Genomic DNA, 26,874 nt, shown 5'->3' on the forward strand with positions numbered 1-26,874 from the left:
AGTGTATTTCACTCAAGTAAAAGTACAGTTACTCCAATTTTTCTTAAGTACAAGTACAAAAATGTATAATGATGATGATGTTATTAAAGACCATTTTTAAAAATAACAATGTAATGATAAAAATGAAGATATGTGTTTTGGATTAAAGAGCAGTGGATCGTGGGATAATCAACAAATGCAGTCAGATCAACTGGATGCAGGTGAGCGGATAAGACGTTCTACAGCTGGGACTGAAGGCTGCTCCTGGGTAACGTCCTGCCATGAAAATGAAATTGGAAAAATGGGACTCAGGCTGGACAAACTGCGGGACATCAGCCTGCTGTGCCACACAGGGAGACCTGCTCCACAGCATCCAGGATCAAGCCATTGTACCTGAAGGGCAGATTGCACTCTGAGTTCTCAGGAGGCAACACACAAGACACAAGAGTCTCTGTTTTTACATCAGTGATGGTTCATGTTACAGTCACAGCTGATGGATGAACTTTTTATATTAACATGTCATCTTGTTGTCATCAATTCTCATGCAGTTTAGTTATTATAACTTTCAAATGAGTTTTGTTTTTACTCTGTAACTTGAAATGAAGTGAAGAACAGGACTTCATATAAAAATCACTTAAATACATGTGAAATTCAGATATGGACAGTAACAAGTTTACTCTGTTACATGTACCCAAGTAACTTTTTTAAAATAAATTATACTTGTGTGAGTAGTTTTGACGCAGCAAGCCTGATTTTAAAAACACACATACACTAACCCAGGGCTAAGCTAAGCCCAGGGCTATACGATTCACACTGCACTTCTGTTAAGTGTCTGTTGTAACAGTGACTAATGCTTACATTCTAGAACGACTCGTGACAACAGCTTTTAACCCAGTTTCACACTGGGCACACTGCGTTTCATTGATTTTCAGGGATAACCCCATAAATTTAGAGCAAGCAACACCTGGGCTAAAGTCAGAGTTAGCTAATTTTTAAATGTGCCAGTGTGAAAGTTCCCTTAGCCTGGAGCTAAGAATGTTATAAGACTGCTTTTAACCGTGTGTGTGTGTGTGTGTGTGTGTGTGTGTGTGTGGTTTTAAAAGCTCCATATATTATTCTGTCACAGTAAAGAGAGTAAATGTAATGTGTTATTTCCACTTGATGATTTTATGGTTTACTGTTTTGGCAGTTAGGAAAAAAGGAATGTAATATACCATTTTGTAAAGAAAAAAAAATACAACACAGCAATCTCACTTCGACTTTGAAAAGCTAATGTAGTGGATTTGGAGACTTAATAACAAAGGGCTGTCTGGTGACACGGTGACAAGTGAACTGGAGCATCTCCCCAGGGACCACAGTTTATTTGGTTTCATTTTAAAAACAAGGGAAAATGAGAGTCAATCCCAGACTGAGATGTCCAAATAAATACAAAATTGTAAATTAGCAAAGATCATATTCAAATGTTCCTCTTTTAAACTTTACAACCTTGCTCCCATTGATGAAACCTCAACATTTAATTTTTGAACAATACTGAAATAAAGGACCATTGGGCAGATGAATATGAATAGAAACTAAATTCACATTGACTGATTACACTGCTTTCTTCAGGAAATGTGGCAACACTGAAGGCTCCTTGTGTCACTCTTGTATGCTAACTGTTATTGCTGCCTCCGTTCTCTACGATCTTGCTCTTCTTCTCTTCTGTGGTGGCTTTGAAAACGTTGGTTCTGTAGTACTGCAGCTCTTTAATGCTCTCCCTGATGTCTTCCAAGGCTCTGAAGGACAAAATCAGAGTTTTAACTGTTTTATTTGTAATATGCATATTCTTCTAAAATGGAGCACAGACCAAACATTGAGAATAATTCTGAATCATTTCAACTTGGACCTTATTTTCGTTTTTCTATCAGCTCTTTTGGTTATGTTAACAGTTTACTTCCCAAGGTAATAACTAAGGTCTCAGAGATTGACAGTATCACAAAAACATGACCAGACAAATAAATAAAGTGGATATAGTCTGAGATCTTGCTGTCTACTGATCGTCTGGGGATTTCTAAATGCCAAATAGCAGTTTTAACGGCAACAAGAATGGCCGTTCACAAAACTTGTAACAAACCAAATGCCTTCCTTTGTCATCTGTGATGTGAAAACATCAGATTTTCACACAGTCAGAGAAATTAAAGGTGTGCATCCTCCTATAGTTCAGTTATAAAATCCCTGTGGAGCATCTCTCCTGCCAGGCTGCTGACAGTGCATTTCTGACTACTGCTGGAGCACCCTTGTCATCTCTAACCATATCAAACTACCTAATGTCTCATTCACATGTTGGCTACATAGTTCAGGAAAATAACAAATTCTGCCAAAAACACAACAAACCAGATCATTTACCTGTCCAACAAAAACACAGCAACCATTGCGTCACTTTTCAGGCCCTTCAACTCCCTCAGTTGTCATCATCAGCAAAAAGCCAGATGCTGACACTGGATTCTGTTTCTCTTTTTCAACAAATATAACATATCATTGTTTACCTGTGGGTTGCTTTCTTGTGAGGCACCATCCTGTATTCTTCTGGAAACCACCGTCTGAAAGTCATGAAAGTGAGAACTATCTTTGATTTCTTCTGATCGACTGCTCAGTAGAAATACTTAAATCACTGCGTTACAGAACCTGTTCAGCAATGGAATGTTAAAACTGGGCCTTTAACATTCAAAGTGATGAATGGCAGAGAAGATCATTAGTGAGGCTTGTGAAAATAACAAGGCTTTGATGGCCTTGATTAGGCAGGCTGAAAGGACTAGGGGGGAAAAAAATCTAATGATAACAGATTGTGTTCCGGAGTGTTTCCATCATGGCTCTATCTCTGGTTTAAAGAGGACAGGCCAGAGACAAATGTGGAAAATGTTCAAATGCTTATTCAGACATACCGATACAATCTCATCTGAACAAACAGGAGACTCACAGAGACAGGCCTCATTACAATGAATGTCACAATCTCTCAGACTCTCTGCACTCACACAAACACCAACCTGCTTAACTCCTTGATGGTGCTCACATCAATGATTCTGTAGTGAAGGTGGTACATAAACTGTGGCATGTACTTGTCCAGGAACCTCTTGTCTGCATGCACAGAGTTACCTGCGGGAAGAGGAATCGCGGGAAGACAAGACAAGACAAGAGGAGCCATTTAGCTGAGCAAAAATCACAGTTCAGCTGCTGGTGATGAAAACCAACTCACCAGCCAGGGGACACTGTCCAGGCGGAGTGTGCTGCCTGACGAAGGACAGGAACTCATACTCTGCTTGTTCCAGGCTAATTTTACTGTCCCGTACTGCTTGGGTCAGTCCTGACTGAGACACAATTAGAGTAGTTATATACACCACTAAACGCTTTCAATACACACCTTCTCTGACACACTTCTTTAAAGGAACACATTGCCGTTTTGGAAAACGAACTTGCCAGTATACGTATCCTTTTTCCTAGACACAAAAAAGACTGTTGCACTGCTCTCTGCTGTCAAAGCAGGTGTCAACAATAATTTTCTGCCTGTGTGATTTCCTATCTGTTCTTCCAAGCCCCTCACCACAAAGACAGCTTACCTTCCCATGATGCTCTTTGCACCACTCTGACATCCCGTCCAGCAGCTCGTCTGGCTGGTTAATTATCAGGTTGGGCCCCTACCAATAGAGAACATGAGCTTAATTCACCAGACATGTAAAAGACAAGAGCCAGTCCAACAGTGTTTATATTTTATTACCTCAGCCAAAATGTTGAGGTCAGAGTCCGTGATAAGACACGCCATCTCAATGATCTGGTCCTTCTCAATGTCGAGACCGGTCATCTAAACAATACACACAGAGACATAGTTCTCTAAGACAGATCTCCAATATGTATCTGGAGTCCATCAGAATCATTACTGAAAAGTAACAAATAGTGTTTTGTAATTTGTAGTAGCAGGCCTCCATCTGCCATGTTTGTATGCAGGCAGCATATTGTGTGTCATCCAGAAACAGTCATGGCATACTGGTGCCACTGAGGCAATTTTAGGAACAAGGCATTAAAAAACAATTAAAGGCTTCCTACCAACCACTTTGAGCCATATTGAAAAGGCATTGCGGTGCAGTGAACTTGCATACACAATAGAGTGTTCAACATACCACCTTTTCTGTTTGAGTAAATGTTTTGCTATGTTTTGTTGGGGCTGAATGTGGCCGCAGTTGCAAAATTAATGAAGCAAATCTACCAGTCATTTGTGTATTTTAACAGCATTTTGTTTCAGGTGGTCTGTGGATTATCTTGCATAACCAGCTCACGATTTCTGGAAACAGACACTGCTATCAAGTGTATTTTTCAGCACATTGAGCACAACAACCTGAGTGCCATTTAGTGCCATTATAATCAAGAGAAGGCTAAAATTTCTACGGCTGTTAGCTCCAAAACTCTGCAACTCACACCAAAACCACACTACAGATAGAGCTAGATGATATGGTTAAAAAAAATAAATAAAATAAACAAATAAAATATCCTAATTATTTTTGACAGATATCGTGATATGATTCACAATTCTTAATCCTTATTTTTTGCAAATAATAATAATAATAATAATAATAATAATAATTTTACAGAAATAAAATATACAAATCATGATGATATCACATTTGTTGGGGTGTGGACCAAACAAACATGTTTTCTCACAGCAACAAGGCTTGTAGACCAGGGCATCTGTGCAGCACTACAGTACTTCATTGTCATGTTGTTTTCATACATTTTTCTTTTTAGGGTGAAATGTCCCTTTAATCTCCCTGGCGTGTTTCGCTCATTCATGATGTGCTACTTTCTGCTGGGTTGTTCACGTCATTTCACCACCGATATTTTAAGTAGCAGGTGTTACAGCTTTTAAAAAATGCCTGATACAAAGATACTGTTCTTCAGTGTTATTTTGTACTTACCTGACAACATTGTAACGTGATGCAGCAGTTTTCAGGACAGATATAAGCTAAGTCATGTCCAACTTCACTGAGCTGGCTAGCATGTAATAACTCGCCCTTAACGTTTTACATGTTAACTGACAGCTTTTGACGTTGTTATGTAAGACAGAACGACAGAACAAAACTTCAACACACTCATAATAACATGTCTTTTGACTCGGCTAAAGACGACTTGTAACTTGACGTTAGTTCGCTACATGTCGGTGTTTCCCTCCTTATTAATCAAGTTCACTGTTAGTTACACTCCATGTGTGATCTTCGGCCTACTGTTAACACATACGGCCGTTATTAAACGTTATACCGCGAATCACTGCTGAACACCAGCATCATTTCCTGAGTGTGTTAGCTCCCTGTGGTTAGCCTCTTGTAGCATTAGCTGCCGTTAGCACACACACACACAGTTGAAACCGTTAACAGCTGACTAAAAGCCGGTGCTTCAGCTATGTGACTTGCCTCCAGGTCCACCCAAACCATCCTCTGGGACATCGGGGTGGACGACATGCTGATCTTTCTGGACACCTGGATGTTACAAATGGACCCGAATCTGGACGTAACGTCGGGGCCCGGTCCTGGTGCCGTTAGTTGGGTCGTGACCCGGCTGAGCGGTCCGGGTGTCTGTAAAACACTGCTGCTATGTGGGTGATACGCTGCCCAGCTGGTGCGGAGGACGAGCTGAGTTCTCCTGCACAGAAACTCCAGAGTAACCAGAGCCCTGCATGCCGAGATCCGCGGACACACCGGCATGCTGGGAAGTATTCCGATCTGAACTGTCGTAAAAACTAGTTCATCCCATCACACACACACACCCACCCCATCGCCGTCAATGATTAAAACACATCAGTCCTCACAGCTATTTTTGTATCCATTTTTATTTTTAACATACTAACTTTTAGGGGGCACAAGTATCCCTAAAGTGTCCCCTAAATGTTTGTATAATTAATAATAATGTAATAATTAGAAAATATACTTAATTAATACTTCCAGCTAATGCAGCTGCCGTTTAAGGGATAGTTCCCACCAAAATCAAAAATACATATTTTTCCCCTGCTCTGTAGTTAGTTAATCTTAATCTTAATTCATCTTCTTTGGTGCGAGTTTGACTGAGAATCTTCACAGACACGTGAATTGCAGAGTTGTATACTTTCTCTCCAATGTAATGGGACTAAATGGCACTCAGCTTGTGGTGCTCAAGGTGTAAAAAATTCTAAACTAATCACTAGAGGACTACTGTCATCTAGTTCTATTATACTGGAAAGAAGGGAGAAATCTCTGCGGCCAATATCTCCAAAACTCTGCAACACACACCAAATAAATAGCACCGTAGGGCAAAGGAAAAATACATATTTTTGATTTTGGGGGTGAATGGTCTCCTTAAAAACACCTTATTTGCACTTTAATGTCAGTGTGTAGATTAACTAATGTTTTCATTTATGTTACTTTTTTCTCTTCACCTGTCTTGTTTTGTCTGACCAACAGTCCAAAACCGAAAGCTATCCAGTTTACAATGACATAAAACAGCAATCCTCACATCTCAGAAGCTGAAACCAAAGAATGCCTGGCATTTTGCTTAAAAGACTTAATTCATCATCAAAATTGTTGAGTATTTAATAATAAATTATTGTTGTACCAAATATAACAAAGTAAAACTATAATATTTATTTAGTATCTTCTTTGCAGAATTATTTAAAGTGTACCAGCTTGTTTATTGATATGTTGCTCCCATGTGGCGCTTGTTTTTATTTTATTGTTACTCTTAAGTCAGATTCACCTTTTATCAGTAGCAGCATGTAACAGCACGTATCTAAACTTTAAATCATAAAGTGTCAATATCTTATTATAATCCTTAAAGAGTAATTGATTACATATGTCAAAATTCCCCATTAAATGTTACAACGGTTAAATGTTGTTTTAAAGTTCTAACGTTGCTACTGCTCAGACTCACTTGTCCTCGGCTGACCTCATATCGTGTCTTGATGCTCTTGATGGGAAACCTATATTTGCGTAACTCTCGTGAGATTTCCATAAGTTATTTCTTCCCTATCCACGTTGTACAAATTAAGTTTGTTTTATAGTGTGACTTCACTGTGGTTACGATATGATTAGGTTTAGGGACAAAACACTTGATTAGGGGCAGGAAATTGTTATGTTTTCTATTAAAATTTTTACTCTCGCGAGATATTTCGTGGGTCTAGGGTTCCCAAATATATACGAGTCTGACCTCCGTTGCATAGGTGGCGGTAATGCGCCTAACGTTTGTTACTACTCGCCATTAAATAGGAAGACGAAAGACTGCAGCAGTTAGCGGTTAGCATTACAGCTAAGTCCGCTGTGTCCGCTGTCAACAACGTCAATTTCCATGGCAGGAATAAGGGCCATTATGGCCCGCTTCGTGTACGCTGGATAAGATGTTAATAACGCTGTGTTACGTCTACCTGTGGGTGCGCTTTCACAAGTGCTACTCGGTGCTGATCCGCAACGGTCTGTCCAGACTGACCGCTAACAGCAGCAGCTTCAGCTTCAGCTTCAGCCTCTGCTCCGGCTCCAGTTCCAGCCCGGCCTCAGCAGCCACAGAACCGCACACCGGACAACGCACGGCCGGCCGCCGGCAGAACAGCCCTGTCCCTCCCGAGGACAACGTCTTTCTTCAGCTGGGAGACAAGGCCGTCTATGTCACAAAGCCTCAGGTTGGATACCGGAGCTAACGTTAGAGTTTAACCGCTGTACTGTCACATTCATAGGTTGTGGAGAGTGACTGGTCCTGGGCCTGCTGTCACAGCTTGTTTACATGTGTCACTCAGCTGCTCAGCTGATTTCTGCAGGACCACAGCTAAGACAGAAGCACTGTCGCATGCTTAGAACATGACTGCCAACTTTTCAAAGTGATTTGAAGTGAGGTTTTTATCCAATTCAAAAAGAGTATCTGTGACATTATCCACCGGTAATGCTCAGGGCCATCACTCTTCAAACCCCAGGAAGTTTACTTGAAAAGTTCAGCTAACAAACTCACAGTTTTAAAGGATTTATAAATGAAAAGTCAGGTCAGAAATCGTAATGGAGGCAGGATTTTACAGTTTAATAATAAACGTTGATGTCCAAAATGGTATCAGGGCACTGAAACAGTAAACTTTTACCAGTATTTTTAAAAATGTAAATACCTATACTTAGATCAAACATAATGTACTATTGTACCCTTGATAGGCCAATATTGGGCTCATAATATCAGTCGACTGATATATTGATTGTGCTTTACTTGTCAACCTCCAGACATCATATCCTAAGTCAGGAGGCCAAACCAAAGTAATAACTAGAACTCACCTAATGAAGCCTAAAAAATCTAATATGATCTGTCTTAATTACATTAACTTTTGTAGTTTTTATGAATATTTCAACTTGTCATAGATTTGAAATTTAAGCAAAGTGGCTGCAAAGCTCTACATGAAAGATGTTTTTTGATGTTAGAAATAAAGTCACACTCTGTGCTTTGGGCTCTGGAAAAAAGCCTGATGTTCAGTCTTGGTTTTGTGTGCACAGAAAGCCTATTTAACATCCATGTAATTCTTTTTTTCATGAAGGAGTGGCTTTGTGACTTGCTCTTACTTGGCGTGAGATTGGTTGGGGCAGCATGAGCGCGTGTTGGCAGCCCTGTGTAATGTTAACCAGAAATGTAAAATTCTGTTATATTACTAGATTTCAGTATTGGGGTACATTTACAATCATGAATCTTGAGAATGTTTTAAAGCAACAGAAACACAGAGCATCCCCGTAACCATGGTAACTCGCTGTCACTCCTGCTTGCAGAGAGAGAGAGAGAGACGCTGTGCTGCTGCCAGACGAGCCACTGACTGAGATTACACAAAGCAGCATGTATGAGATTAAATTACAACATAACAAATTTGTGTATATGTTTATCGTTTTCCCCCTGATGTCTGAATAACTCATTGCTGCACGATGCTGCTTTATCTTGTCTGTCCGTAAAAAAATAGTCTTGTGATATGAAAGCGTGTGACAAGTGTCACATGTGTGAGTCTCACTGTCAGTGCGTTAGAGTTGGCAGCCCTGATATATATTAGCAAGAATCTCAAAGACTTGTCCGAGTCTGTTTCATCCATCTTCTTAGCCTCTTTCAAAAATGATAGAGAATAGAATATCTTTGTCATTGCACAAGTATGTAATTGTTGGTGACTTTCTTTTGATGCTATCAAGACAATAAATAAGAGATTAAAAAGCTGAATAAAATGGTGTAAACAACAGGATAATATGGCAATAAACAGTGGAATAAATTGTATAAGAATAATGATAGTAATGAAAATAGTAATGATAGTAATGAAAATAGTAAAGTAGATGAAATAAAATAGTAATAAAGTGACAAGCGTAGGTATAGACAGTATGAACAGTACACAGTACTTTATCAAAAGTGGTTTCAAGCGACAGAGAGAAGACTTGAATTTGTAGATAAACTGGTTGGTTTGGAAAATGTACTACTGATTAACTTTCCCACCTCCACCAAACAGATTTGCACAGCTGCTTTCCTTACAAGGTTTCCCCCAGGAAAATAGTTACCTTAATAAGCCTGATATTATATGTGTGACGCAGAGCACCTGCGATAAGACACTGCAGGAAACCCTGCCTTAGCTTTTCTATGGGAATCATCCAAGTTTCCCAGTGGTGAGATGTCCTAAGAGGGACTAAGTCCACTACCTAGGAAGACTTGTTGCTGCTTCTTCATTGTGCTTTTGGCAGATTGCAATACCAACTTCCAAGTCAGTGTTGGGCAATTATTTTTCACAGGGGGCCACATGAGAAATTGATCAGGCTGCCGTGGGCCAGACACAAATGTGATATACCGTAAGGTCCTAGAGGCTGAATATCTAATAATGAAATAGTGAGAAGTGTTCTTTACAGGACACACTGGCACATAGATGTCTATTAGTTAATAGATAGCTAACACAGTACTGCACTTCTACTGTTAGTCACCCTTTCTGAAATAACACAAATTGTGGGATAATTATTTATGTCGGCTGTGTCCAAAACTTCAAGTGTTACAGTATGCAATGAAGGACGGACAGGTTGCAATGATACTACCACCAACAGTAGAAGAATAACAATTTAAACAGCAACAACAACAACAACAACAACAGCATTAAGTGAATAAAATGACAGTTTAATATAAAAGATACAATTAATTATCATTACCAGTGACCACAGCAACTGACCTCTTTCAGAATAAAGCCCAGTAACACTTTAAGTAAAAAATAAGTAAGTAAAGTAGGTAAAAAAAAAATGATACTGACTTTTTGCCACATGGAACAGTCGAGTGAGCTGCATCTGGCCCCTGGGCCACATTTTACCCTCTGTACAGTACTGGCATATTAGATCAGGTTCAGGTTCACATTAGTCTATAATAAATATTATGCTCTATTAAACAATTGGCTGTTTATTGAGGAATCCTATTTCCCCTCTCTGAATTTCCTATACCTTTGTCTCATATGTTCCTAGTGTCCAGATGTTGCAAATATACCCTTTCTTCATTATTTTTGACACAATGCACTATTATGTATTACTATTATTATGTATTAATGTTTGGCATTTTCACTTCTACTACAATGCAAATATATTGGGAGTTTACTTTCCCAATAGGTTGTTATTTCATGGTCCAGTGAGATTTAGAGGATCTATTATTTTTATTTATTGATTGATTTGGATCTCCATAAGCTATGGCCAAAGTAGTTACTACTGTTCCTGGGGTGCACACAAGTAAACATTACATCATAATGTTAAACAAATTTTAAAAAAGGGGCAAAAGGAGACAAAACAACTAAATCAACACCAGTAAAACTAGCAATAATTATAATAACTTTGAGCAACTGGGTTGTTATTTCTAGACAGAGACATTGCTGTTGAGTTTTTCAAACCATCTCTATGACTGATATCTCCAGAACTCTGTGACTCACGCCAAAACAGTATAGATGGATAAATAGCACTACAGGCCAGAGGAAAAATGTGTGTTTTTGATTTTGGGGTGAACTGTCCCTTTTAAAAATAAGCACTTTCAAGTGCTGCTGGCACAATTAGATCATCTCGTATATTTCTTATATCAGAATGGCTGCAGCCTGGATGTTATTCACTGCATCAACAATCACATGCTATGCACTACATCACCAAAATATGTACCATCATTCAATATTCTTTTGTATAAATAACCAGTATTGTGTATCTTTTTGGATGCATTGCTCAGAGTATAATCACATCACTTCCTCACAAACTCCTTGCTGGTTTGAGTCCATGGTAGCAAGTGCCAATGATGAATTAATTTCTAAAATATATTATGTCTAGCAAAGTGAGAACTTACTTACATTTAAACTGAAGCATTATTGACGTTACACCAGAGCTGCCTTGGTTGTTGTTATGTTGTTGTTTTTGTCATCACTATTGCATTGCATTGTGGTGTATTTATGGTGGTTAAGTGTCCTGTGTTTGCATACTGTAATATTTCCCTGCAAATAGTATGCACCAAACACACCATCAGTTTCATATTAAGGTTTCAGATTTACTAATAAATCTCACAGACTGTTTTCGGAGTACTAAATAGCATGTTAGTGTGGACTTACGGACGCAGCCATTATGTCACTGAATCTACTGTAACCCTGCTTCTACACAGTATGTCTTAATATTCTGTGCCTTAGATCAGAGCACTTAATGACTCCTGTCAGTCACTAACTACTAATCAGTGTGTAACAGCCTTGTAGCGTTTGGAGTGATTCTCTGTTCTGTGTGTCTGTGCTGTCCCCAGGCATGTGATGACCTCAGCAAATGGACTGTGATGTTGGGGTCCTCTCTGGTTTGTGGCCCACGAATAGAGAATATTTCATTCATCATAGAAGCTACAGGACACAGAGTGGGCTACCATTCTCCTCACACATCGAATAAGAAAGTAGGCACCATACATTGTTCTCAGAACAATCATGAGTCAGCAAAACTAATATTTAACAGATAGATAGATAGATAGATAGATAGATAGATAGATAGATAGATAGATAGATAGATAGATAGATAGATAGATAGATAGGGTTTTCTGCTTATTGTTTATGCCAGTAAAATATCATAAAGGTGTATTATTAGGACTAAGTGTCTTTACTGTCAAGAGTGAGTTAATTGTGCTTCCACAATTTAGGTTGCAGGAATAAATATTTTTTATCTGCATGTGCACCTGGCGTCTCCTCAGAGCCTTGATTGGACTTGTGTTGATCATCATGAAGCTCTGGTAGCTTTGAGTAACTCTGGAGCTGCTTCCACCTGACAGAAAAGAGGAACTGCTCCTTTTTTCAATCTTACCTCCATGCATACACATTGCCTGCTTCCCTACAGAGCATGATTAAGTGTTGATGGTATTTTTTTTTATTTATTTTTTTTTTTTTTTGGAACACAGAATCAACTTGGGAAGTTCTAACATATTGAAGGTGGACCCCCCTTCTTTTTTTAGAGACATTAATCATGTCCCGTGGTTGTTAACACACATGTAACTTTGCAGCACGCTCCTCCAGTGCTTCTCTCCCTTTAATGCACTCCATTGCTTCTCCCCTTTTTTTCTTTTTCTAGTTCTCTGTTTGTCTGGCGCTGTCCACTTTTCTCTACTCTGCTCAGTAGAGCTGCAACTCATGATCATGTTCATTATCGATCAAGCTGCCAGTTATTTTCACGATGAATTGTTTAGTCTATAAAATGTCAAATGTGAAAAATTCTCATCACAATTTCCCAGAGCCCAGACCGACGTCTGCAAATGCCTTCTTTTTTCCAACCAACAGTCCAAAACCCATTTACTGTCATCATGACAAAGGAAAGCAGCAAATCCTCACATTTAAAAAGCTGCTACCAGCAAATGTTTGATATTTTTACTTCAGAAACAAGTAATCAGTTATCGAAATAATTGGTGACTAATTTTCTTTTGATCAACTGATTGATTAATTGGCTAAGTGCTGCAGCTCTACTGCTTGACTCGATGTAGTGCAGCGTCCCTGTGTTGTGTTTGCTTTGATTTTCCCATTTCATTTTTCAGTTTGAACACTTGTCTGACATTCCAGGCCTGAGAGCACTGCTGGGAGCTCTTTAGTTTATGTAGACATTCATTTCTTTGGGAATTGAATTGCTGCCCTATTAGGGTATTTAATCTTCTACTCAAATGTATCGCTAACTATGTATATTATATGTATTATTATGAGATGTAAGCTGTGAATCATATTTTTGCATTCCCATTTATGCTTGAGATTTGGGACCAAACTGTATATTGAGGGGGTTTTAAGTTGTACTCTTAAATTATGTGACACAACTCTAAAAGGCCAACATCTTCATAAATAATTGGTTTTAAAACAAAGATGATTATAATAGCACGTTTTTATACGTATGTTATCAGTAGAGGTTTAGTGGGTTTTTAACACATTGTTAAATAGTTTGAAGTTGTGAATTCTTGTCTGGGACAAGAATTAAGTTATTTAATTTATTTAAATGTAAAACCTATGCATAGTTTTTTAAAAAACCTTTATAGTGCACCATCAACAATAGCACATACTGTATGTGTTACTGTATTCATTTATATGCTGAGTAGGCACTGTATAGGCACTGGGTTTTTTTTTTTAAGAATTTGAAACTAACTTGTTGTTGCATTGTTTTACTTATGGTACAATTCTTATTTGTTATTGATATAATTATCAATAAATCTGCTTTAATTTAATTGATTTGACAGTTGCATCCAAAGACATTTGACTGTAGTAATCAGTGCTCTTGTTTTAGCAAACAATTCACATGCATCTCTCTGTCAGTGTTTTTACCATGTTATCTCTTCAGAGTAAGAGCAACATATTTGCGTATCAGACAGGACAAAATGAACTGTGTACTTTCCCTGTGATTTGGATCAGTACAGTATGTCACCTAACCAGTTGTGTCTGTTGTGTGCAGGTGCTGAAGTGGTCGGACTACTGTCTTCCTCTGGCCTGTAGCCCCGGCCAGCCGTTCAGGGCGGTGGCTCAGGCCACTGTAGATAACTTCAGTCGGCTCGGGGTGGCTTTTATTGAAGACCGTCTTCATCTGGACAATGGACTTCTGCCTTCAAAGATAATCCGTAAGTTGTATTGAACCTTTTTATACTCAATTGTCTTTTCATAACACAATCTCTAAACACCTTACTTAAGTCTTAATTATCTCTTGCACTGAATATTCCATTTAATATGTAACGTAATGTTTTATGTTTTTGAGTTAATTTGGTTAAACCAGTACAAATAAGTTATAACAACCTTTAATTCTTATTTTAATCTTGACTTGAAAAATGCCCTTGATAATAATAAATCCAATGTGTACAACAATTTGTGCCTATAAAATTTATTATTTACTTTTAACTTCAAGTGCTTGTGTTTACCTTTAATAAAATACAATTTTAGCAGCATACAGTAAAAGTGTCCACCATGACCTTAGCATGTACAGTAAGGTGCATTCTTGTGCCCGTTGGCCAAAATTATCCATTAACTAACTTAATACTTGGTAAATTTTTTCATTTACAAAATGTAAGTCAGCAGGTTGCTCTGTCTCTTTTCTACATGTTATTTTTGTGGCATTCTCACAGCTGTCCTCCTCCAAGAGTCCACTCTCAGTGAGCTGTTGCAGAAGCAGCGTCCACACACCCCAAAGACTGACACATCTGCATGCCTCTGTGGCACCCAGACTGCAGGGGGTGTCACTGAGCGTTCACCTTCTCACCTGTCAGTTGAGCACTTGCACTTACAGTGCCGTAAAGGCAGCCTTCTCCTCCCCCCGGAGGCAAAGAGGAGGTTAGAGGAGCGCCGAGGGTCAGAGCCGCTCCGCGGCACCCAGGATCTGGGACCCGTTGGTGACTCTGAGGACCATTCCCTGGGGAATCATCACCACATGGAGGGCCATGGACACCACCTCCATCTGTCCAGCTGCCATGAATGTTTGGAGCTGGAGAACAGTACAATTCTCTCTGTAAAATACGCATCAGCTGAAAACATTCCAGACCTTCCTGATGACAGCTCAGTGGGGCTGGACAGTGGGGATGAGACTCTGGATGAAGTTGATGATGCCAGAGGCTTGTTTGGTCAAAGCAGCAGATTTGACTCAAACAGCAAACCACCAAACGTTCTGGTGTACACAGGTGGTTGTCAGGAGCGTTTTCAGACAGTCTGTCAGCTTTTGTCAGAGTGTATAAACATGGAGAACAACATCATTTACCCCCTCCTCCCACAGCAGGCTCTAAGCGACCCCTGGCTCGACAACACCAGGCTCCTGGTCCTGGCAGAGCAAGAAACCTTGAACCCGCAGCTTCAGACCCGCTTCCTCACCTACCTGAGCCAGGGTGGCAAGGTCCTGGGACTGTCCTCCACCCTGTGCCCTGCAGGTCTCTGTCTAGAGATCAGGGAGAGGCGGCGCGGGCAGGTCAGCAGGCTGAGCTTCACCAGGGAAGACAGCACAGAGCTGGAACTGAGCCTGTTGGCCAGCGGGAAGGTCTACATCAGGGACACTCAGGGAGGAGGGGAAGTGGAACTGTGGGGGGAGCTGAAGGGGGACGTCTCTCATCAGAGGGATATGGTTATAGTCAGGGTGACCCATGAAGGAGATGGTGGAGAGGCTGTCCTGTGTCAGGTAAGCACATACAACATTATAAGAAGTGATGGTTGTTGTTTTTAGTTTAGTAGCCACTTGGTCAGGCACCTTTGTAAAATCTAACATAGGATTATCAAACCCAGGTCACATCAGAATTATGACTGCCTGCAAAGGGCCGGTTTTAGATGTGAGGCTTTATAAATCTATCTACTTGTTATCATATTACATAATTACCTCCTCGTTTGATTATTTGATTTAATAATAACCTAATTAATAACTAGCTCTGAAAACATAATTTTAGGAAAAGTAACGTCAAGGAGAAGCTAAATTTTAAAACTATTGTACGGTTTTAAAAAATAAAGTATAAAACAAAAGACAGTCACATGGACAGTTAATTATTGTTTTAAGACTGACTGAGAGACAGCTGAGAGTCTGACACAAGTAGAGTTAAGCTCAGCATTACTGAGCTCCTCTTTGAGCTCTGTGAGCTTTGCACTTATTATGTGGGTTAATTTCCTGTTTGCTTAAAATTTATCATAAATGCTGAGTATGAGTACACTATGCATAATGTGTGACATGGACATTAAACCATGGTCTTCTTTCAGCTTGGTTGTGATGACTTTTTACTGATACTGTTTTGTAAAACTTACAAAACAACCTCCTCTAATTTATCTATGTATGTTTAAGTCTTAGAAAATGTTTAATTTAGCTGTAATGGTTAGATTTTGATAGGTGGAGTTTGTTGGAGACAGACTGGGAGTTAGTTCTATGAATGTTTACTGTAGAATGTATGGTGAGGATTCATCTTAATTGCAAGTGCAGATTGGTTACATGTATGTTAATATTTGGAATAGAAAAAATGCCAATTCCTGCTAGGACTGTTCCTTATGCCAGCGTGTCAAAGTTTCTTAGACATGCTGTATGTTCCCCTCTGCAGGTCCACCTGGAAACTGCTCCCGACTCCCATAATTTGTCGTCAGAAGGTTTTGATGAACTGAAGGTCAGCAACACACTGCGTTATGAAGTCCTCACAGAGATCCTCACCTCCCTGGGCCTCAGCTGTGAAGTAAACCAGATTCCAGCCCCAAGCCCAGTTCACCTCCTGGCCACCTCTCAGGTGAGACCCAGAGTGCTCATTTGTCAGCATTTTGTCAGGCCGCAGGATTAAGATAAAGTCACAGGTCACAGCTGGGTTCTAGTCACAGTCTCATCTTTGCATCAGTCATGTATTAGATCTGTGACTCTCCTGGATTCTTTTTGAATACCTTTTCATCAACACAAGCTATTATTGTCTGCAACATCAAGTACATAACAATAAGCACATAATAAGAGATGAATTTCTTAACATTGCCAGCATCATGTGTCCTGAAATTCTCCCACCACACAAATGAGAACAAACTTCCCTACATTTACACAAATCCAGCAAAATAGCGGTCTTTGCTGCAGCAGTCAGGCATTACGTTGGTTTAATTTTGACAATCATATATTTGTAATCACATTTCTATTGGTCTCTTTGCATTATGTTCTTATGTCATCCACAGACCTTCAGCTATTTCCAGGCTGAATTTTTGGGCAAGTGTGTCTAAAGTGAAGTACAAGACATCAAGAACATTTTTATTTGATTCTAAAATCTAATTCAGCATTATATAGCCTAACTTCAGAGAGTGTCTCCCAGTGGCTGGGCAGCAGCTGGAGATTGGATCCCAGCCGGCTGGCAGCCAGAGAACCTCTGGTTGGGAGCAGCAATTTTAGATGGCTACTACTGTAGATATAAGTAGGAGTGACTGGATGTGTTCAATAAAGCACTGCTGATCTATCATTGTCAAGAACAATGTTGTGACAATATGGTTAGGTTTGAGGTGAAAATCAAATATTATCTTTAAATCTTTGCAAGGCTTCTGTCCCCCTGAGAAGAAATATCAATTCACCCATTATCATCATTATCCATCACTGAGCCATTCATCCAGTCATTCATTCATCCATTCACTCATACACACACACACACACTGAGTGCCAGATTGTTTTTATTAAATTTAATTTTATTTGTGGCAACACAGATATTGTGCATACTTCACATGTGGAAACAATTTTGCTTCCTAAACATATGCAAATATATGAGCGTTTGTGCAGCAGGCTTACAGCAGGTCTGTGTACAGAGGGCCAGGACTAACATGTGAGGGCAGTAAACCAGTCTTTGATCAGCCATCACAGTGACTGACCACAGTGAGCATGGCTCAGTTTGGGTACCATGTGGTTTGATTTTTGGAAACCATTCAAGTTCTCTTCTATCTTGAGGATGGCTATGGAAGGTCTTCTAATTAATGAAAAGCTCAGAGAATATTTTTGCAATGATTAAAATGAAAGACTTATCTGAATTCATATTTTCATAGTTAAAAATAGTCAACTCTCGTCTTCAGCTGCCCTGCCAACAATAACCACAGAGAAGGCAAGACATGGACAGACATATGAGAAGTGTCCAGCAGTGGGGGAGTCACCTGGGACTCAGTATGTTCAGTTTCTATTGAGTGGTGCTGCATACATTCTGTATATGTTGGTATTTAATGGATGGTATGATGTATTTACATTTAAATAGACATAACAATTGGAAAATAGCTAAATAACTTGCTAAGTACCAAAGTTTCCTGAGATATAGGAAATATAAAATGATCAACTGGGAACTGATTAGATGTGAATTTTGTAGGTTGTCTTGCCATCAGCTTCTTGGATCCGTCAGAATCAGCTATTCATAGCTCTTGTGCTGTAGGGCTGATGTTTGAATATATGAAATACTAGCTCATCAAACCTCATTGTATTAAAGGACTCTATTGTTGCTTATTCCTGAACTGTCTTGTAGCATGGATGTTCCTGAGATCATTTACTCATTTAGGAATGGCCAATATGGATATTTTTCAGCCGAGACTGATAATCGATAATCAACTGCTTCTCATACCTAAAAGATATTAATAAGATAGTTCCGATAATTTCACATTTTTGTATTTTAAAAGTTGATATAATCTGTAAGGGTAAGAGAGGCTAAGATGTAGTGACCTGACCAAATCTAACTGACATCATTATTAGAACAAAAACAATAGTTCTGACTCTTCAAATGTTGGTTGATTTTTTTTCTCCACTAGTTAAGTTCATTAGAAAACAAATAACCTTGGGCTTTTATAGAGCATTTTGCCTAAAAGTCCAAATTAAATATTTTGTCTTCATCTGAAATTTTCAGCAGCAACATGTTTGGCTCTAATCTATAGTAAGTATTTCTACCCACATGGAGCAGTTTTACATCATGTGGGCAGCAACTACATGAAGTGCTGAAGATTAAATATTTTGGCTTTTCTTTTTTATTCAACTGTATTCAGTTAAATGTAGAGTGAGAAGTTTTTACGAATCATTGCATACTGTTTTTAGTAATGTTTTGCACAACGGCCCGACTTTTTTGTAATAGGATTTTTGGTGTGTACAGGTATCCACCCTAACAACATTACTGATGGTTGAATTTATCATAAGTTTCTCAGGGATGGTTTGCTTGTCATGGAGTAGGAAGATTGCACTTTTGTTATGCATGTACTCAAGAACAGCCACTAGGGGGAGTCAGATTCCCAAGTTGAAAAGCAGTAAGCAAGAACCTGGGTCACTCTTCTTCATAACAGCTCTGGTCACAGTCCCAAATGTGATCCCACCACTGGTTGATATCAAGATAAAGATAAAGGTGAAGCCCAGCTTTAGTGAGGTGGGCCCTCTTTCTGTACAGAGCCCAAACCACCATCAGAACAGATTTAAATTAATTTTAGTAGTAGTATCAGTATTGTAGTTGTTTTTGTTTTCATTGCTGTATGTTTGGATTATTGTGTGACCTTTGACCCTGCTGCCCCAGCCACTTTGTCCCAACAAGCAGCAGGCTGATGGAAATTGGGGGCTGCAGAATTGTTTCCAGATTGTTGTGTGGGTTGAGGAAGACAGCTGATGACTGTGTACCTCAGAATGTCTGCACCGTGCCCTCTCTGCTCTGAGTAAACTACACCTGGGTTGCCTCCTGTAGTTTTATTCAGTCCTAAAGTTGTCGGGATGTTTTGATCTTGAGTGGCTCAGGTTAAATATGTATATATGTATGTAGATTTCTGTGACTGCTTGTTGTCAGGTATTACTACTTGCTCTCAGCAGGTTAGAAGCTGTTTACGTGAGTAAGAAAAATTTTACAGATCCTCTCCAGCCATGTGCCACATGTTAGTAATATCCACACAAGGATTTGGAGCCCAGAAATCTAACCTTGGCTAATTGTTGTAATTTACAAATGCAGCAATAATACAATACAGTGACTGAAATAAGCTGAAAAATAATGTTAGAGGTTTGTACACAGCCTGTAATGCACTCCTTTCTTACTAAATAAATTAAATATCATTACATTTTTATTACTTAAATATAATGATGTGTTGTGCTGAAACAATGCCATTGACATTACATCCACAACAGTTAATGTAATCAGTTAATTATTTAAAGTTGCCCCTCAAGTAAAACTTACAACCATTCCCTGATTGTATCTTCTCAAACGTGAGGACTTTCTATGAGTTTTGGATTGTTAGTCAGATGAAACAAACAAATGTAGTTGTCACCTTGGGAAATTAAGATCAATTTGAGTAATTTTGGATTCATTTGAATCATTTGATCTATTCAGTGATCAAATATGGAAATGTTTTTAAAGGTAAAGGCCAACTTTGTTGTGATCATACAGTCATGCAGATTAAAATGTATACAGTCAAATTCATTCTCTGCATTTAACCATCCTATTATTAGAAGCAGTGGGCAGCTGCTGTACGGCGCCCGGGGACCAACTCTGGTTCTAAGCCAGCACCTTGTTCAGGGATACCAACTTAGTGTACATGTTTTGATGAATGGTGGGGAAAACTGGGTCACAAATAAATAAAACAACTAAAGATATCCTAAGATATAGTGACCGGTGACTTCAAACATTTAGCAAAATGTGAAGTGCTGATCAGTCCTTTTAAACCAATCATTTGTTCACCCATAGTATTCAAATGGAAACGATAAACAGTCTGGTCAGATAATATCTAAAGGCAAATCATAAGAATTAGATCACATGGTATACATACATGAAATCATGACCCTTCTTAACAACTGGTACTATCCATGATTGTAATATATATAATATAATATAATCTCACATCAGTATCTCTCCATTTGGGAAAGAAAAGGGTAAATTCACTGCAGCAGTCAATCTGGTAGCAGGCCCCCATGCAGGTGATGAAAACCTTCTCCAGCTCACACTAATATATTCAGTGTGGTGGTGATCAGTGCGGCTGACTTCCATCACTGCTCGGTGGGTGTTCCTGTTCTCTGCTGTGAGGTGGTAAATCTCCGTTCCCCTCTGTCTGGAAGAGAAGTGGAGTTAAATAGAATCAGGGATGGAATGTATTTGCAGAAGCTCTTTTTTTTTTGCTCTTCATTCATTCATTGCTGAGGTTTGTTGTATGTTAAAGCTTGCCGGAGTGTTCTAGTTAATAGATGTTATTCTCTTTAGTTAACAGTTATCACTTCACAGTAACATGTACCAAAATTGAGTGAGCATCCCAATGGATCCCAGTACTGGTTATAGTATATATTTTGAGGTAGAAGATGTTTTGACCTGTCATTATGTCCTGCATCCTAAGGCAAAGAGCAGCCTTGTATCTACATTGTAATTGCTCAGGTTAAACTAGAGGGCTGACTTAACTGGCCAGTAAAGTAAAGACTGACAGAGCATCTACAGCATCTTGTTGCAGATAATAATGACTGAATGAATGAAGGGGCAAATGATAGAACATCTAGAACAATTTGATAAGTTCAGAAAATGACATTGCGTTAATGTAATGCAGCCTTTAAAACAGGCCACTTAGGCCACATCACCATATATCTATGTGTAAGTGAAGAGTCGACCACTTCCTGCCAAGTGACTCATAGTGACATATTATCATTGTCGATATAAAACAAAGTAAATGCATAAATGAAGCAGAGCTAATGGAGAGGTGATGGGATGGGTCTGCATCTTTGCAGACATGATTCATAAATTAAATTTCCCATCTTCTCTAATTTCTTCTCAACTGGTCTATCAGGCTTTTCAGTCACCTCTCATATCTGGATTAGCCTAACAGTTGTCCCCACTAACCTTTGGCCAGTTCACTTCCCATCACTCCTCCTTTGAATGCTTACGCTCACCAATCTCCTGACCCTCCTGTCCTGTACTGCCCTCTGCTTCCTCCTAAGGTCCGTGTTTGAAGTCACATGGACATACAGTATCTGCAGTTGTCTTTCCTCTACACATTGTTACTGTGGCTTCCATTGAACTGCTCTGCCTGCTTGTTATCAGTTCCTTTCAAAGGTTAATGGTGATGCTGCCTGCAAGTCTTCTTCCATCCCTGCTCTTGCTGTCTGTCAGGATATGCCCTTTTTCTTAAATGTCACTTTAAATGGAGCAGCAAAAAAAACTGCTACCATCATGGTCCACTGTTTATTATACAATCTATGTTGTCCCATAGACTTTATAATAAACAGCGGACAGTGTGACTGAAAAGTGAAGCCAGTGCAGAAGTGCCTTAAACCTGATCCCATTTAGAGTAAAACGGATGATAAAGCAGGGTATGCTTTAGGCTATGGCTTCTTTTTGATTGACAAGTCATTCTCCGTGAGTTTGTCCAGTGCAACACACCAAGCTCACAAAATCAAACAGTCAAACTAAGCATTGTTTATCAAATATGGATCAAGATTATGTTGCTGCATTGACCATTTTTGCCTCAATTTTTTTCAGCAACATATTTTAGTGACTGTTCAGCTGTAATGCAAGAAAGTTTGTGGGTAGGCAGGCTGCCATTATTTCCTGTAGTATGGACAGGCCAAAACCAGGTTCTGCTGAAATCGCACTACGTCACCCAGCAGCTTCATGCTCTTCTGGTTCCAAAAACGCAAGATGGCAACTGACAGCCACTTGGTTGGCCCAAAAAAAAAAAATACAGAAATGGCAATTTAACGAAACATAACAGAGCCCTCTTCATCTGTGCTGTCCACCTTTCCCATGAATTGCGATGAAATGTGACGACAGTACATGTCCTCAGATGTGTCATATTGTAGCCACTTAAACTCCTGCTTCCACTCACTTAGTAAATCCAGACTTCAGTAGTCCCAATTTATTAGCAGCTAGCCAGCAATGAGTTCTGTTCACTGTTTTCATAGAATGTCGAACCAAAAGGCACAAAGGAAGCAAGTTGTTTGTGGAACAGTAACATTGTTGGTAAAGGTTCACAGAACGGCGATAAACAGAATATTTGGTGGCCACAGAGTAACTTTTTGGCCACGGCCATAAGGCCAGGATTAATGTTAAACCCTGTGATAGTGTCGAGAGAGAAACCCTGATTATTTTGGATTAGCGTAAGCTGACCGAATTTCTTGGGAGCATCCTCAGGGCTTGTCACTATTAGGACACTGTCTTTAGTTAAATTTCAAATCTCATCAGAGATCATATTAATCTCAAATATCCATTTTAATGCTCAAGTGGAAAGTGTAGGGAACATTGTGGAATACAGTCAGTAGTCAATAAGTGAGGTCTATCAGAGATGTGTGTGTGTGTGTGTGTGTGTGTGTGTGTGTGTGTGTGTGTGTGTGTGTGCGCGTGTGCGTGCGTGCGTGCGTGCGTGCGTGCGTGCGTGCGTGCGTGCGTGCGTGCGTGCGTGCGTGCGGATGGCCATGGTTTCAGTATGTGGCACTGAGACAATCCTTGTCATGTATCGTTGGGTGGAAAAATTCTTGTCATGTCTCAGAATTTTAAAGATGTTTGACACTGGGACCAGTGTTGTCTGCTCAGCCAATCCTGTGACAGGATTTGACGAGAAATATGGCTCACCCAAACTGAGTTTTTAATCCATCTGTGTCAGCATTATTCTATTCAGATCAAATCACCTACTCTTATGTCTCATGAGAATGACTTAATGTTAATGTCAAATCAAATCAACTTGTATTTATATAGTACATGTCATAGAACATTGCACAACATTATTACATCATATACATACAATTACAAACAATGAGAGAATCAAGTAAAATATAAAAAGGGAGGTGAAAGAAGTCCATGACAAACTAATAGATTCAGCACAGAAAGAACGGAGTACATGAAACATATTAACACAACGTGTTTTATGTGTGTAAGGACACAGGAGAGAAACCTGATAAATGAGAAGTGACTGGAACAGAACAGACTGGGACGGCTGCCTAATTACACCATGGCATTGATTAGCCACACACACTGATTAACTCATTCAGCACCTTTATTTCAAACATAAAATCAGTCAAATTTATTACAGCTCTTATTCTGAATGCTGGTTGTGAATATGAAGTCTGTCTCTAAAAGCCCGGAACGAGAGACTGCCTGTAAAAACCCTGTAACATATCAGGAGTTAAGTATGTGTTTATATTTGCTGCAGTTTTAGAAGATCCATTCAGTGAAACTAAAAGTTCAGTAAACACTCTCACTATTGTAGTATTGTGTGTGTCCAAAGCTTGATATCTTATGCATTATTATCCAAAATTTATTTAAAATGCATCAGTGAGCAACACTGTTGCACTGGATTTCTTCTTTACCTTAACACAAAATCATGTTTCATCATGATATGATATTATATTTATTCTTTAGACAACAATAGGATATTTGTTGATACCATGATACAATTTTACAGTTACATACAGTTACATTTACGTCACAAAAACTAGTTAATATATAATTCAACAATGTTACTACTGAACTCTTCTGTATATATTTCTGACACAGGTGTGCCATTTGACTTTCAAAATAAAGGTGCATCTTAAAGATGACAATATAGATTGATATTTTTACTTATTGGACCATTGAACATTGAATCGATATATCGATCTGCATCATTTATCTTTACATCCCAACTGAACACTTAAAAATAATCCCTGAAAATATAGTTTTTAAAAATACTTTAAAAACAAATGATTAACACAAAAAGATTTACATCTCCAGTGGGAACTAATGGACTTACTGCTGGGAGCCACAGACACACAGAAGGGAGATTCTGAAAGTGTTGAGAGACAAAGTACTACATGACAGGCTACGGCCTTTTAATGAGATTTGTTGAAAGTATGAAAAAAATGAAACGGTACCAGAATTATCAAGGTCATTTATTATTATTACACAACACAGGGTTGCACAACAAAATTAGATGAACTTTGCCTGAGTTTAATTATGTTTTACTGCTCTAATAGTAGGTGCCTGTGTTAGACTACAATCCAAAAGTTATTCAAAACTTTTCTAAGAGGTTGATTGAGACAGTCATTGTGTTATGTGTATCCAGTAACACATTGGACAGGCTGTAGACAGTGTGCCTGTAGAGAAATGGCTGCAATATTTCATATAAAGAAACAACTGACTGTAATATCATCCTCTTGTCTCTTTTTCTCTGCCCTCCACGCAGGAGGCCAAGGCCAGCTTCCTGAAGTGTCTGCAGACGCGTGCAGATCAGAATGGCCTCCTCAAATTGCCCAAGGCCTCCCTCAGGATGGTGACCTGTTCCGAGCTGCAGGATGGTCCTCTGCTGCCTGAGGGCTCCGTGGCCCTGCTCACCAACTCTTCAGAGTCTCAGAGCTTGGCAAACTTCAGTATGGAGACGTACAGCAAGAACCTGAAGAGCAGCCTTCTGGGGCACACCGTCCTGTACGCTGACGTCGTCACATCTACCATGGACCTGTTAGACGGGTAAGATGCATTCCTCTGAGCCTGTTTGATGTTTAAAATATACTGAGGCTGAGGTGGCTTTGTGACCAAAAAGACATGGAAGACTTGTATTTGATTGCTGCAGTGTGCACAGGCTCATCAGCTGAAACATTTCACAGCTCCTGTTACCACCATAAACACATTTACCTGGAGTCAGTTAGGTAGTTTAGCTTACTCAAAATAGTTGTACATGATTGTTCAGAGCCCTTAAGGTCCAGATGATATTTTTCATTATGTGCTCACATGATACAGCATGGATCTTCTGAGCACAAGACAAAACATCACTGTTAACTCACTCATATCTGGTCAAGACCTCTTTAACATTTTTCAGTGGGTCACATTCAGAGGTTGATTGTAGTAGCCAGCGTCAGGTGAGCAGTCTGGCATCAGGAGTGCAACAAAAGAGTGAGCAGGACAACAACAGTGTGTTGAATGAGTCGACTAAAAATATTGGAAAACAAGAGGCCATCTTGTGATGAGATCACATCACCCCCAACGCCCATCAACATGTTGAAGTTCTGACCCACTCCAACTCAGCAGTCATTACTACATTATTTCATGAGTATCAGGGATGGGCCATGATTTTCACATTTTCAGTCACTGAATTATAAATAGATTGCATAGAGTAAGAGAGTATAAGAAAATATCAATACACTTGTGAATAACGATTTGTTTTGTGATACTGTGTTGATTCTCAAAAACACTATCGTCATCATCATACATGCAAAGATTCATGGCAGGGGTGTTTAAACCCTCAACTGTTATATAGCAGTGTGTTCTAGAGTCGGGCAGTGTGTTAAAATTTTCCAACCAGCCACCATCAACCCCACAACAGACGATCGCCAATATTTTCAGGCAGGGGTGTGTGTGTCTTGTAATATAAATCCATAATTAGCAGAGTTACATGTGAAAACAGTGTGGCTGACAGTGAGAGTGCACTGTGCCACTGAATGGGACTGCGTCGTGGAGCAGCAGCTATCACTCTGTAAACCATTAAATTAGCATAATAAAATGACAAAAATCACACAAAAAGAAACAGTCACCCAATAGATGATATTTTCATCCGGTTGTCTAACCCTGGTGTGGCCTTTATACTATGATAGTCTTCCTAAAATTACCAATATGTCACCTTGCTTACATTATTGCTATATGTCACAATATACTGAATCGTAACCACTGTATCATGACATGTATCATATCGTCAGATTCTTGCCAATACACAGTCTTAGGTTTTTTTCCTAGTTATAACTCTTCACAAAGTCCATCCACACACGGACAGACCTATAAACACAAAATATATGGACCTGCCACTGTAGTAGGTGTCTCCAGGACCACATTTTGCCATGATGACACACACAAGATAAAAACTATACCGAGCACACTGTCATGGCTGGTAACACTGAATGATGTCATGAGCAGTGGCACTCTGAGATGCTGACTCAGCGCCCCTTGAGCAAGGGATGAAAGTTGACACCAACCAAGTGAAGAAAAGAAAAGATATCGATAGAGCATAAAAATCCTATA

General features: G+C 39.4%; 2 protein-coding genes across 4 annotated transcripts in view; one reads left to right on the forward strand and one right to left on the reverse strand.

The window, feature by feature from the left end:
• Positions 1 to 1,302: 1,302 nt before the first annotated feature.
• Positions 1,303 to 5,785, reverse strand: smfn (small fragment nuclease). Its single transcript, XM_084730784.1, has 7 exons — positions 5,415 to 5,785; positions 3,731 to 3,814; positions 3,573 to 3,650; positions 3,212 to 3,323; positions 3,003 to 3,111; positions 2,505 to 2,558; positions 1,303 to 1,754 (listed from the first exon to the last, which is right to left on the reverse strand). The coding sequence occupies exons 1-7, from the start codon at positions 5,703 to 5,705 to the stop codon at positions 1,631 to 1,633; spliced, it is 852 nt and encodes a 283-aa protein (XP_084586910.1). The 5' UTR covers positions 5,706 to 5,785; the 3' UTR covers positions 1,303 to 1,630.
• A 765-nt stretch (positions 5,786 to 6,550) lies between these two features.
• hlcs (holocarboxylase synthetase (biotin-(proprionyl-CoA-carboxylase (ATP-hydrolysing)) ligase)) overlaps positions 6,551 to 26,874 on the forward strand; it is a 37,514-nt gene continuing 17,190 nt past the window's right edge. Inside the window, exons 1-6 of one of the 3 annotated variants that reach the window (XM_084730778.1) lie at positions 6,551 to 7,645; positions 11,752 to 11,892; positions 13,911 to 14,073; positions 14,572 to 15,608; positions 16,507 to 16,686; positions 25,052 to 25,332. In XM_084730778.1, coding sequence (XP_084586904.1) covers positions 7,367 to 7,645; positions 11,752 to 11,892; positions 13,911 to 14,073; positions 14,572 to 15,608; positions 16,507 to 16,686; positions 25,052 to 25,332 — 2,081 coding nt within the window. In that variant the 5' untranslated portion in view covers positions 6,551 to 7,366. Of the gene's footprint in view, positions 7,646 to 8,761; positions 8,826 to 11,751; positions 11,893 to 13,910; positions 14,074 to 14,571; positions 15,609 to 16,506; positions 16,687 to 25,051; positions 25,333 to 26,874 lie in introns of those variants that run through there. The other 2 variants (XM_084730780.1, XM_084730779.1) reach the window with 2 other exon arrangements.

The sequence above is a fragment of the Lutjanus erythropterus genome, chromosome 11, assembly GCF_056507025.1.
Source record: "Lutjanus erythropterus isolate fLutEry1 chromosome 11, fLutEry1.hap2, whole genome shotgun sequence".
Taxonomy (NCBI): Eukaryota; Metazoa; Chordata; class Actinopteri; order Lutjaniformes; family Lutjanidae; genus Lutjanus; species Lutjanus erythropterus.